Source organism: Colias croceus, chromosome 15 (genome assembly GCF_905220415.1).
Source record: "Colias croceus chromosome 15, ilColCroc2.1".
In the NCBI taxonomy this organism is placed as follows: Eukaryota; Metazoa; Arthropoda; class Insecta; order Lepidoptera; family Pieridae; genus Colias; species Colias croceus.
This window is the reverse complement of record NC_059551.1, coordinates 8869183-8883151: the sequence shown is the minus strand read 5'-3', so window position 1 is coordinate 8883151 and position 13969 is coordinate 8869183. Positions and strand designations below refer to the sequence as shown.

At 37.9% G+C, this 13969-nt stretch overlaps 1 protein-coding gene across 3 annotated transcripts in view; it reads right to left on the bottom strand.

Moving 5' to 3' along the window:
- Positions 1-13969, bottom strand: part of LOC123697796 (NPC intracellular cholesterol transporter 1) — a 78189-nt gene that overhangs the window by 7600 nt on the left and 56620 nt on the right. For all 3 annotated transcript variants that reach the window (XM_045644347.1, XM_045644349.1, XM_045644348.1), the window contains 13 exons: positions 13477-13663; positions 12086-12251; positions 10679-10940; positions 9797-9998; positions 9213-9413; positions 8636-8804; positions 7736-7958; positions 7193-7327; positions 6554-6760; positions 5464-5738; positions 4939-5034; positions 4339-4533; positions 2547-2634 (listed from right to left, as the gene is read on the bottom strand). In XM_045644347.1, coding sequence (XP_045500303.1) covers positions 2547-2634; positions 4339-4533; positions 4939-5034; positions 5464-5738; positions 6554-6760; positions 7193-7327; positions 7736-7958; positions 8636-8804; positions 9213-9413; positions 9797-9998; positions 10679-10940; positions 12086-12251; positions 13477-13663 — 2406 coding nt within the window. The remainder of the gene's footprint in view (positions 1-2546; positions 2635-4338; positions 4534-4938; positions 5035-5463; positions 5739-6553; positions 6761-7192; positions 7328-7735; positions 7959-8635; positions 8805-9212; positions 9414-9796; positions 9999-10678; positions 10941-12085; positions 12252-13476; positions 13664-13969) is intronic.

Genomic DNA, 13969 nt, shown 5'->3' with positions numbered 1-13969 from the left:
TAGAAAAGTGTCAAGTTACTTAAAATATGGACTTATCAAAGAAAAGAAATGTCTTCTGTCAAATACTCAATTTATAACTTTTAGAAAATTGTGGCAGAAATTTCCTCGTGTCCACTTGTTCCTCTAGAAAAATGTATTTTTTGAGTCGCTCATAATATGGAATTTCAGAATACGGACTGACCAATGAAGAAAACTTTATAGTGCTGCAATATGCATCTGTGACACACGAAATACACAACTTTATTGTGTAGTGGAAAGGAAGTCTGGGATATGAGGTAAGAAAGCATCTTCTATGAGTCACTCAAAAGTCGGAAAACTTTGTGCTGACAACATAAATAAGTCACTCAAAATGTGGGATTTTAAAGAGCACTGTGGCAGATTACTCAAGTGTACCCACAATATGAGTAATATAAATATTAATAAAAAAAATAAACAAATCACAATCACTAAATAAATTAACACCATATCCGAATACTAGGACTTACATCGAAAGTACCACCAAAATTTGTAGGCTATTTAACTACTTTAAAAATATTGTATATTTTTTTAAATATTTATTAAAAATCAAACAATAATTCTAGGTTATTCTTTAATACAGACATAACCTCTTTTACTTTAGTTTGCCTTTAAGTATAATACTAATTATAGGTATATTTTTATAACAAATGATCAAATAGCCTACAATATCATACACAATAAATAATAAACTATAAAAACTCGAGCTTACCTTTTTGTTAATAAAGCATGGACACATTATAAAACTATGCAAGAAGCTTAAAAACAAAGACATAAAAATATCATACAAATTATTATAAACAAAACAATTGGCTAACATTAATATTAATACTAAATAAAGGAAAGGTCCAATATACAAGGTAAATAAATGTGCAAATAAAAACAAACGGAGAAAAGAAACGATAAGTATGTACAATATAGAGTATGTGACTATTATGAAAGATGTATTTAAAATAAAGATAAATGTACGTGAATGCTGTTTGCGCAAGTGATCGTTCATGCAGGCTTGACAAGCTTGATGTTGTGTGTGTAAGACGCCTTATAATGAAACAGACATTACAATTTTGTATGTATTTTAGTGATCCATTTTCATTGGGAAGTAACGGCTTTGTGTTTATTTTTCTTTTTCTTTTTTTTTTTTGTAGTGAAGGATGGATGAAGGAGGAAGTGATGCAATGAATTTTATGAAAAGTATGAAAGTTTAGTAGATTGGGAAAAGGCAATTAGTCAATTGTTATATTATACGTAAATTACTTTATTTAACAATAGCTTTGTAGTGTAGATATTAATTGTGTCACATTTCCAGTCTTTCAGTTGTGATATTTCATTTATTACGGAAGATATAGTGTAGTGTTGTGGTATATATCGTAGTATGATGTGGTTCGAGGTGGTGTCGCGAGTTATCACGGGGCGAAGCGTGTGTTAGTCTGTCCACTATAAGAATTGCCTTTTGACAGCTCGACGGGTGATACCAGAAGTGATGTCCAAAAGATTATCGACTGTGATACCATCTCAATTATAAATTCAAAATATTATCATAAATCGAATCAGGTACGTAAATAATAATTACAACGTAAACGTACTAATAAGATATGTAATAATAAGACCACATATCTATGCATTTTACGTTAAAACTAAGCTAAACTAATATTTTATTATTTATTGGTTTCTATCTTACAATTTGGTTGTCTTTTAAATTATATAACATAATAGAAGAGTTTTTCTGTATCGGATATATTTTACAGAGTATTTATATCGATTATTATAATCTATCGACACATCATTGAATAATTCTGTGTAGACATCACTAAGTGGGCGGGGCCTGTCCATGAAGTACAATAATAATTATTTATTTGTATGACATTTTAACATAGACAATACAATCTTTCATAGGCGTGAAGCTGTCAAAAAGAAAATAATATAATGGACAAAGTATAGCGTGGCGTAGGATAGCATGGCGTGGAGTGGCGTGGCGTGGTATGGTGAAGTGAAGCGTGTGTTGTTGTGTAGCGTAAAGTGATGTAGTATAGTGTAATAAAAAAATGTGTGCGTGTACTAGTACTAGTGTACCCACGTAAGAAGTGAAACTTCTTTATGACCTTATTTTTCAAAAAATAATTTACTATATGCAACTTTACAGAAATACGTCAAATCACGCGTGGTAGGGATAAGAAGAAGATGGCGCGTAACGGAAAAATGTCACGCGTAACGAAAAAATGTTACACTAAATATTTTTCCAACCCCGATAAAGAAGTTTCACTTCAAAAATTTAGTGTAACATTTTTTCGTTACGCGTGACATTTTTCCGTTACGCGCCATCTTTTTCTTATCCCTACCACGCGTGAATCGACGTATTTCTGTAAAGTTGCATATATAGTAAATTATTTTTTGAAAAATAAGGTCATAAAGAAGTTTCACTTCTTACGAGTGTACACTAGTACACGCACACATTTTTTTTTCCAACCCCGATAAAGAAGTTTCACTTCAAAAATATATGGTATAGTGTAGTGTGGTGTAGTGTAGCGACTCACCGATATAGCTGAGCATGACGGGCAGGAAGATGAGCCCGTGCGCGGCGCCGAACAGCACAATGCCCAGGTACATGCGGAAGTAGAACACCTGCCGGGTTTCACGCGGACGGTTTATATCATATAAAAGGGGTGACAGACGTACGAGTAAGTACGCGAACTTGTGGCTCGACGACCTTTTTCGCTCGTGTGTCACCCCAAGTACGCGTACTTAAAAACCGTCGAGTAAGTTCGTTGACGATCCAACATGTTTGAAATTTTACTCGAAGCCCGCCTTGGCTCGCACGTCTGTCACCGCCGCGAGCCGAGTAAGTACGCGAACTTTAAAACCGCGACTTTAAAGTTCGTACGTCTATCAGCCCTTTAATCTTATCTTATCTATACATATAATAAATCTGTAGAAGGGTCAATTCTGTACATTGATAATATTGAAAAAATAAATACCAGGGGGTGTTACTGGATCGATACCAAACCCAAATATGTGATTAAAAAAATTTTTGTCTGTCTGTCTGTCTGTCTGTCTGTATGTGAAGGCATCACGTGAAAACTAACGGTTCGATTTCGATGAAACTTGGTATAATTATACCTTATTATCCTGGGCGTAAAATAGGATACTTTTTATCCTGGAAAAATACGTAGAAAAAAATTAATCTTAACTTTTCAGTTTTATAGACGTTCTGTAGAACCGCGAACACAAGTTGCGTATTATTATAGGCCTAGCCGTATTTGGGTCCAATAGATATTTATAAGATGTTTAATTGTCAGAGTTACTCAAAATGGAGAAATAAACCATCCACGCGAAGACCGACATCCGCGCGGACGGAGTCGCGGGCGGAAGCTAGTCTTATAATATATATAAATCTCGTGTCACAATGTTTGTCCTCAATGGACTCCTAAACCACTTAACCGATTATAATAAAATTCGCACACCATGTGCAGTTCGATCCAACTTGAGAGATAGGATAGTTTAAATCTCAAATCGTTTTAGAGAAAGCGGGCGAAGCCGCGGGCGGTAAGCTAGTAATATATATAAATCTCGTGTCACAATGTTTGTCCTCAATGGAATCCTAAACCATTTAACCGATTATAATAAAATTCACACACCATGTGCAGTTCGATCCAACTTGAGAGATAGGATAGTTTAAATCTCAAATCGTTTTAGAGAAAGCGGGCGAAGCCGCGGGCGGGTAGCTAGTATATATTATAAAGGCGAAAGTTTGTATGGATGTATGGATGTTTGTTACTCTTTCACGTAAAAACTACTGAACCGATTACAATGAAATTTAACACACATATAGAGGGTAACTTGGATTAACACATAGGATAGTTTTTATCCCGGAAATCCCACGGGAACGGGAACTATGCGGGTTTCCCTTTGCAAACGCGGGTCAAGCCGCGGGCGGAAATCTAGTGACAAATAATTTTAATAACTCAGGTCCCGGAATCACAGACACAATAGAAAATCTATTGTGTCGTGGACCGATCGGGCCGCTTGGGGTTCAATGGGTTAAAATAGAAATAGGTTAGGCACTTTTTTTTTTCGGTGTAATTAATGCCAAACACATGACAATATTTGTGTACTGGGTCAAAAACCCACCATAATATTGTAAGACGATTTCATTCGCTGCTATTTACAACAAATTCTAACTATGTAGTTAGCATGTGCTGACGTCATCATAATCCATTCCTGATTTTTCTTTGTTTATAACACTTAAAAATGTGTAAAACATCACAAAATGGTTCCGTTCATCTGTCAATATCTAGTGGAGATCTAATGGGTAATTATCCAACTCACCTGGAAGATCTGGCTCTTGGCTGTGCCCAAAACGATGATCCCACCGAACTTGGTGAGCGTGATGCCGGACAGCACGGAGGAGCCCATGCGTGTGAGCGCGGCTGAAGCGCGAGCGATGCGACTCTCGCCGGGCGATACGCTGAAACTGTGCACCAGGTGCGAGCAGAACTCCACCGCTATGCCGACCGCCATCACCTGGGGGAGAGAAAAAGAATTGAAAAAAAAAACTTATACAGACATTGGTATCCTTATTTTTAATCCAAATATACAGAAAACAATTGCTTTTCATAAAAAACTAAACCACTTTCCGTCAAAACTATACAACTATGGCGGATATAACACCAACTTTCAAATAATAAAATAATCTTCAAAATCGGTTCACTCGGTCAAAAATAACAAACAAAAAAAAACAGTCTAATTGAGCACCTTCTCAAGTAAATTGAAAAGAAGAAATTGTTTGTGGTGCTTTGTAAGTACTGTATTTACTCAGATATGAAAACAGAATTAATTCTAAAGTGTTAAATAAAACTTTGATCATCGTTAGATACTCGACATTCAATTTAAAGAATTCCACTAATATTTTTATCCCGTAATACTCACCAAATTAACAAGAGACACGGCGTTAAGGCTGATGCCCCACCAGTACATGAGACCACCGAGGTTCACCACTATCATAGTAATTGTTATCACTACCACCTAAAATAAAAAGAAAAAAGAAATAAGTAATCTATCCGATATAACAGACATTTGGAATGTTTCTATATGTTTTATTATTTGATCATGTAAAAACGGATATTGTCATTGGCACATTTTTTTAAATAATATGATGAAGTAAGATAACGCAAATTAAATAATTAAAATATCAAGCTAGAAAAACAAATAAAAGTTGACCAAATCACGGTAATATTACAAACGTGAATATTTATTATTCATTTTTACTAGTATGAAACAAGACAACAATTAAAACACAAACTTTTAGCATGATCAAATTAAGTATTTTAAATATGTATATTTATCAAGAATTTAAGCACTAAATATCAAACTATGAGATGTTTTTTTACTCATATCTATTACTACCCCAAACTTCACTAACACTAACACCTAACACTTAGCACTAAAACTCACCAGAGCGGAAAACAGATCGAATCCCATGAGCACGAAGGTCACAATGAATATCGAGAGCACAGAAATGCCCATAGACTTAAGGGTATCCGGCCACATGGTCAAGTACTGTTCATAGAACACATAAAACACGGAATACGGGAACACGTTCACAGTGTTGGTGACTCCCAGTTCTTGTAAGTTGCGGTTCAGTGTCTCAGTGAGGTTCGCTGCGATGCTGCGAGCGGCTCGCAGCGCTGAGTAGTAGTCGTGACTGGTTTTCAGCACTGTGTGGTAGCCTGGAAGGGAGAATTCATTATAATATTTAGGAATTATTACTGCTGTGTTAGTTAATTGCGTGAATAATACGTTACGGTATTAGATAACACTGTGAAATATCAAAATAAGAGCAGATAAACGGTGGATTTAAGTTGAAAAACCAACACACTCTTTTGAAATGTATTTAAAAACTCCTCTTTGGTTAGTTTATGAATTTTCTATAACACTATTATCGTTTTAATTGTCCCTACGGGCATAACGCATTAAATCTGGCATCTTACCCACTTATTTAGTAAATAATACATTGCCTGGCACCATATTTGGCATGGCATTGCTGCAAATTCAAAACATGGCCGTACGCAGCATGGGCACCTTTCACACAGCCCGTAGTGGATGGATTGTCTTGTAAGAAGTATGTCACTTGACGCAGGAACTAAATTACACGGGGCAGTGGCCTTACAACTACTATCCCCCCTCCCGCACTCACTGTGACACAGGAACTAGTATAGCTATATTCTTATATTTCTATTGATTTCTATTAATTTCTTATTGTTAAACTATCTATCGTATTCGTATATATTATTTGTGTTTGTATTCTCATAATGTTAAATGAAGTGTAGTTATAAGTATTTTCCTTTCAGTGTTCTTGTGTTTTTTATCACGTATAATTATTGTAATGAGTGTATAATAATTTTTTGTACTGTATAGCATTGTGGTGCTTTGGTATGTCTGTAAGCCACATGTTCTATAATGAAATAAATAAATAAATAAATATCACGGGGCAATGCCCACCTTTCTATCCCCCTCTTCACACTTTCCCCCTCCCCTTACTCACCCTGGAAGTAAGTAGCTCCAACGTTAGCTCGCGTTTTGTTCAGTTGGTAATTCAAAGCGTGGCCATACGCAGCATGGCCACCTTTCACACAGCCCGTAGTGGATGGATTGTCTTGTAAGAAGTACGGGACGTAGCGTTGGAATTCATCTGGTGTGGGACGCTGTTCCCGGCCAACTAGCTGTATGTTGCACGCCTGGCATGGATCGTCTGGAAGGAAATAAACGGTGATTAATACGGCAAATGAGCGGTCACCTTTAAATTGAATTTGGTTAATGAGCGGTTGCCCTTATAATACTCCATATTTTTGATATAAATATAAACGACATCAGACTTATTAAAAAATTAATAACAATACAGTAGACGCATCATCCTAATTGAATGGTATCAATCAGAAATTGCCATTAAATGAGAAGGAAAGCAATCCAGATAGTATAAAACTTTTATAGACACATCTCTATAACAAATAAGTAAAAAATTTAGTTTTTCTGAAGTCTAGCAACTTAGCAAAAAAAAGTCTTACTTTAGCAATACTAAAAAATAATAAACAACCATGATTTATTCATTTCATTTCTACACCAACCCCTAATAAAACCAACAAAAAAAATCTATTTAAATTTAGAAACAATCAGAAACACATACCATTCTTGCTCGGACAGAAGCTATCATTCGAAGGGAAGTATTTACAGCAATCTGTCAGTGCGGCCCAGTCGAAGAAGTCGTCTAACCACGAGTTCGGCGGCTGAGCTATGTATGTCACGTTTGGAGTGCGGGATGCTAAAAATAAGATTGATAATGTTAATATTTATTATCATTAATAAAAAAGGCATAACTGATAAATGTCAGTTACTAAAAAGAAGGACCAAAAAATATTAATTGCCGGAAACAATAAAATTATTACAATAAAAACTGTAAATTGGCTACTGACTGATATTTTTCAAATATTAATAAGTATTTATTGCCTGTGCATGTATTTTAGGTGTCGTTGTTTCTTTTTTTTTAGAAGCGTTCGTCTATTTTTACCCCAGTAATTTTAAGACAAAACCTGCCTGTAATATCAATACCCAATTTCATATTACAATTTTTCTATGCCAGAAACAATTTTCCAACAATCACACATCACTTAATTATACAATTCAATTTTGCTATCCTACTACTCAATTACTCATTCTAGTTTCTACCAACCTGCATACAGTTGCATGGCAACACTGTCCGGCCTACAGAACCTGGTCCCGCAGACCATATTCTGCATGCTCGTGTTAGAATAATCTAGGCCTTCCGTGATCACGAAGTAAACAGGTGGACCAATGTTCAGGTATTTGTTGAGGTACTGGAAGTATTTGAGTTGGAAGCTGTCTTGAGGCATCGAGAGTTCTTGATCGAGACCTATTTCTATGTGCGGCGCCACCTTTATTAGAAAAAGGGTTTTATAAGTTTGTCATTAATATAAGTTTGCTAGTGAGATTTTACGGCAAGTTTTATTATAAAAAATACTTCTGAAAATAAATAAAATATTCCAAACATGCATCTTGGAGACCGCTTCAACTTCCAGCAAACATAAATATGAACCATTTGGCTTCCACGCCTTTCTTTTTTAGATAAAAATATTCACTGAAGAACCGTTAAACGTCGAACCATTTTTACAGCAAACTGCACATTACTCAGGTAGTAAAGTTTACAATCCATGAGGAAAAGCACGTACGCGTACTTCACACGTTGCACAGCGAACTGTACCTTATTGCAAAGCGAATAGAGTCCACAATTATTATTTTTTATCCTTAAAGCGGTCAAACGAGCAGGCGGGCCACCTGATGGAAAGTGATACCCGCCGCCCATAAGCATTCGCGACGTTAGGGTCACCGCGAATGTGTTGCCGGCCTTTGAGATATAAATGCCGTTTTCTTGAAGGTTTCCCTGTCAAATCCATTTCTCGTCTTCTCTGCCAACGTCAGAATAAACAAAAATCAACTCACAACGGCGGCCCTCACTTCGCGGCGCATGAGGAACGGCACGTACGCGTACTTGGCACGTTGCACAGCGAACTGCACCTTATTGCAAAGCGAATAGAGTCCACAATCAACTCACGGCGACGGACGAGCACAGCCACGCGAAGAATATGACCATGACGGCGGCCCTCACTTCGCGGCGCATGAGGAACGGCACGTACGCGAACTTGAACACGTTGTACAGAGCCCCTTCACCGGCGTCCGCTGCGTCCGTCTTCGTGCCGGACACGCAGCAGAATATGTCGAATCTGTGGAAAAATAATCATTATTGTTGTAAAAATTGTGTTATAAGTGTTTTAACTAAATATAATTCTTACAATTTACAACTTTTATGACCGGCTTAACAACTTCTAGATATATGTTTTGTAAAGCTAATTAATTGTAATTAACAACATATGAAAATTTACGCTATTTTCACATGCTTCTTTTGTAGAACTCACGAACGCTCGAACTGCAAAAGCAACCCGTTACCATGGCAACCATAAGCACACGTCACCACCCATTACCATAGTAAGCATTAACACGTGCCTATGGGCATCAGTAGAGAATGCAAATGCTCGTACAGCGGCACGTTTACGTCACAACCCGTTACCACGGCAACTATAAACACTATGGTTTCGTCACTGCCCGTTACCATGGTTACCACTAACACATACCTATTAGCGTTCTGCCGGTGCGTGTCTATAGCGAGCAGCGCCACGAAGCAGGTGACCTGCAGCAGGAAGTCCACGAGCAGAGCAGCTCCAGCATATAAAGCGAAGGCCCGAACTGCCGGCATGTCGCTTAGGGCTCCGAGGAAGAAGCACACGGACTCCGATACTGATGTGAGGAACATGGAGGGACCGACTTGACCGAGCCTGTGATTAGAAAAATATTGTTTGTGATTAAACAATCCACAATCTAATAAATAAAGAATATGGTACGCGCATCTATCAAGTTTGAAGTTGATTTTTTCTTTATGTCCACAAACACTTTCAAGATAAAGTAAAACGCTCCTTATGACTCTATATGCGTAACAGGCTAATGTATTATTCGAAACATCAGAATAAACAAAAAAATAAATAAACAACGTTTAACAGAATTTAAACAATTTTTATTTAACCAAAAACTTCTTTAGCCGCGCACTTTTTGACAGCCAAAAATCTTACCAACACATTACAAACATGCTAAGGCTATTTCAAAATTTTCACATCAATACATAATTCCTATTTTTTTTCCTTATAATACAAAAGTTACTCACGTCCTCCCAATATGCTCAGCGACCGTCTCATTAGGCCGTCTACCCTCCCGTTGGTTGGTTTGCACCAATATAAATATATTATCCACGCCCACAGCAAGCACAAGGAACGGTATCACTTCAACTATGATGAGTGTCGCCGCTACTCCGGCGAAACCGAATATGCCGATCGAGCATACTACTGAGGCCAGTACTATGAGTACACCTGTGGGTAAAAATATGATAGGAATTAGGATCAGCATTTTGCAAAAGGGAAAGATTGTTGCAGATAAAATTGACACATAGATAGTGGAAAACCAAAAAGTGTGTTTTCACTTTTTAACCGACTTCAAAAGGAGGAGGTTATCAATTCGGCCGGTATATTTTTTTTATGTATGTACACCGATTACTCCGAGGTTTCTGAACCGATTTACCTGATTATTTTTTTGTTCGATGCGGGATGGTGTCGAATTGGTCCCATAAAAATTTTATTCGGATAGGCTCAGTAGTTTTTATTTTATGAGCATTTTTGTCTGTATTTGTAAATGTTGCAAGTGCAAGTTTGAAGTCGGTTGTTTTAAACGCAGTTATCACTTGTCACATTTATATTTACAGGCAATGAAAAATCTAAAAGTGAGTTAAGATAGTACACATCATCATAACCATTTGACTTTCATTCTAAAACGATCTAAATGAATTAATTATATTATTTTGAAGTAGACATTTGTAATCGTTAGAACATTGACGAAATAATTTTCCCTACTTATAACACTTCTCATTTCCACATAAGTCATCCTTTCTTTTATCAACACAATACAATTCTGTTATCAATTTGAAGGTCTCATTAAGTAAATAAATACAATTACAAGTATAAATTCAGACTGAACACAACAACACAATACGCACCTCCAAGCCCCAAAGTGACTTTACTATCGATCAGCAGTCTCGAACAAGTCGTGAAGCGACCCAACGATATCGCAATGTACGCGAACATTATGAAGTACGACACCAATATCGTCGACACGTCGGACTGCGACTCGCGGTCCAGTTCGTCTTCTATAGACCGTTCCGACGTGTATGCGATATCCATGTATGCGGGCATTTCGTTTTCCGTGTAGTTCTTCATGAATTCGATGAACTCTTTCTCCCATTGCAGCGCTGGTTTTAACTGAAAGAGAAGTTTATGTGAATTTTCCATCTTGGTAATAATTGGAAGCGTTATTTACAAATTCGTAGCTTGCTCGAATCGTTGGTTTTATATCTCGCCACAGTAAACATATGAACAGTAGAGTTGGTAACTCCCTACAAGACGTTCGAAACAACTCACTCAAACACACATTTCTATGCTCAGAAGTCACTTTGGTACAAGTCGATATTTGTGTTAGTGAGTTGGTTCGAACGTTTTATAACGAATTGTGTTACTGTTCGTACATATTTACAGTGGCGAGTTAGCGAAAAATTAGGAATGTTTCGTAACGAATTTCACTACTGTATCTATAAGTTTACTGTGGCGAGTTAGCGAACCGTTTCAAACGTTTTATAGCGAATTTCCCTACTGCAACTACATTTATACTGTGGCCATTTCGAACGTTTCGTAGCGACTTTCGCTATTGCACCTACACGTAGTATTTTGAACACGTTATAGCGACATTCACTACTCTTTTTACATGTTTACTACGGCTCTTCGTGCTATTTCAAACGTTTCTAAGCTACTTTCCCAACCGCATCCACTTGCTCACAGTGTTGTGTATGTACTTTTCCTACCGCATTTGCACATTTACTGTGGTGACTTATGGTCTAAGATCCGAACATAAGTCGACCTGCACCGGCGTGATAATAGAATGAGACCAATTTAATAATAAATTTAGTGCATTAAAGAATATATTTAGTTTATTAAATTCTCATTTTATTATCACGCCGGTGCAGGTCGACTTATGTTCGGATCTTAGACCATTATACATATTATAGTGTTATGTAGCACACACTCAAAAAGCAGTGGTGGCTCAGTGGTGAGACCTCGGACTTCGAATCGATAAGTCCGTGGTTCGAGACCAGGCGAGCGCGCAGGAAATAAATTGATTTTTCAATTTATCTGCGCATGTTGTAACATCACCACTGCTCGAACGGTGAAGGAAAACATCGTGAGGAAACCGACATGTCGAAGAATTAAAAAAAGTTCGACGACATGTGTCATCCGCCAACCCGCACTTGGCCAGCGTGGTGGATTATGGCCTGTACCCTCATAGGAGGCCCATGTCCCAGCAGTGGGAACGTATATGGGCTGATGATGATGATGATGTAGCACACACTCACCTTCTCCCGATCGTGCCGGTTGTCGACGAGCACGGTGAGTATGAGCGCGCTGGCCTCGTTGAAGCGGCTGGCCTTGCCGAGCGGCTCGCCGGGCGCCAGGAACCCGCCCAGCGCCACGCCCGCCAGCACCGGCCCGCCCCACGCCGCCAGGCACCCGTACGGGTTGCTGTTACACGTATACTTTATAGCGGTCTAGTATCGAATATATTGAAAGAAGAAAAAAAAAAGTTTATTTATACAGGTAACAGCCCGTTTTACTTGAACGTTTTTAACGGATACGTCATAAATTATGCTCTGTTCACACATAGGCACCGTATAACGTTCAACGGATCCGTCATTACTGGATCCGATGTGTGAACAGAAATCTCTCGCAGTATACCGCCGACAAATCAATGATTATAATAATTATTACACACAATGCACGCACGCGTTCTCTTTGAATGTACGTACAATAGAAAATGCGAGTCAAAACCTGTCGCATCACTCCCCCTTCTACACCCCACACACACCGCTCTTCACGCACACAGGACCTATCTGTTAAAATTCTACGTATCCGAATATTTTTACTGTTCCGTCGTCCAGTATTCGATGACAAAACGGAATGTAATTTTTTTACGGAACGATATTTTTTACTGTATACAGTATACTGTGTGCCTAGTGCGAGTTTTCATCGAGTACGAAACGTTACTATCGCGTTTGCGTCACAGCCGAATTAGTATGGGAAATCGAACAGCGCCCCTTGCGGACGTGTGGGGAAGCTTTGATTCCCCATACAAATTTCGCTGTGACGCAGACGCGATAGTAACGTTTCGTACTCGATGAAAACTCGCACTAGGCACACTGGTATCGAATAAATTGAAAGAAGAAAAAAAAAAGTTTATTTATACAGGTAACACTTATAAATGATACAAACAAAATAAAAATAACATAAAACTAAACCATGTTATAAAAAGGACTGTCCCTAGACATATATTTTAAGATCGTCATTATAGTACTTTTGATCAATTTTAATGAAAGGAAACCATCAGATTTGTCCATAGTAGCCATAAAAGAAACGAAAAGTGGGAGCAGCACAAAAGTAAGAGGCAACTATCGGATATAACATATTGCAATGTTCACAGGCAAACCGGTCTTCAAGCACGCATTTTATGCGTTATTAGCGTATTAACTTTAATTTTTAAAGTGAAACTTCTTTAGGCGCGTTGAGAGTAAAATTTCAAGGTCGCGTCATGGCAAAACAGTCACGTCAAGGAGAAAAGCGAAGATTTTGGTATCTTTGAATTTTGCCACAGAAGTTTCACTTCTGACACGTATGTTCGTCACATACGATTTTTAGAACTCGAAGACACTTGCTGATTCAGCAGCTTCATGTGTATCAGTACTACACTCACCTGGAACAGCGCATCACTTGCGATAGATACGCGTTATCTTCCAAATAATCGTTGATATTATCCGGATCGTTCTCCCACCAGGCGAGCGGAGACATGATGGCGCACTGCTGTGGGGTCACCGGCCCTTCGAATGGGGAGGAAAGTGGGGCGAAACATATGTCCTCTATGCGGGTCTCGTTGCCGATCGCTGGAAAATAAATGAAAAAAAAATAGATTAAAAAGAGCATTACAAAATATAAAAAAAATGTGTGCGTGTACTAGTATACACACGTAAGAAGTGAAACTTCTACATGACCTTATTTTTCAAAAAATAATATACTATATTATGCAACTTTACAGAAATACGTCGAATCACACGTGGTAGGGATAAGAAAAAGATGGCACGTAACGGAAAAATGCTACAAAAAATGTTTTTTTCAACCCCGATAAAGAAGTTTCACTTCAAAAACTTGTGCAAGTCAAGGGACATCCGGATGGAACGAAGTGTTAAGTT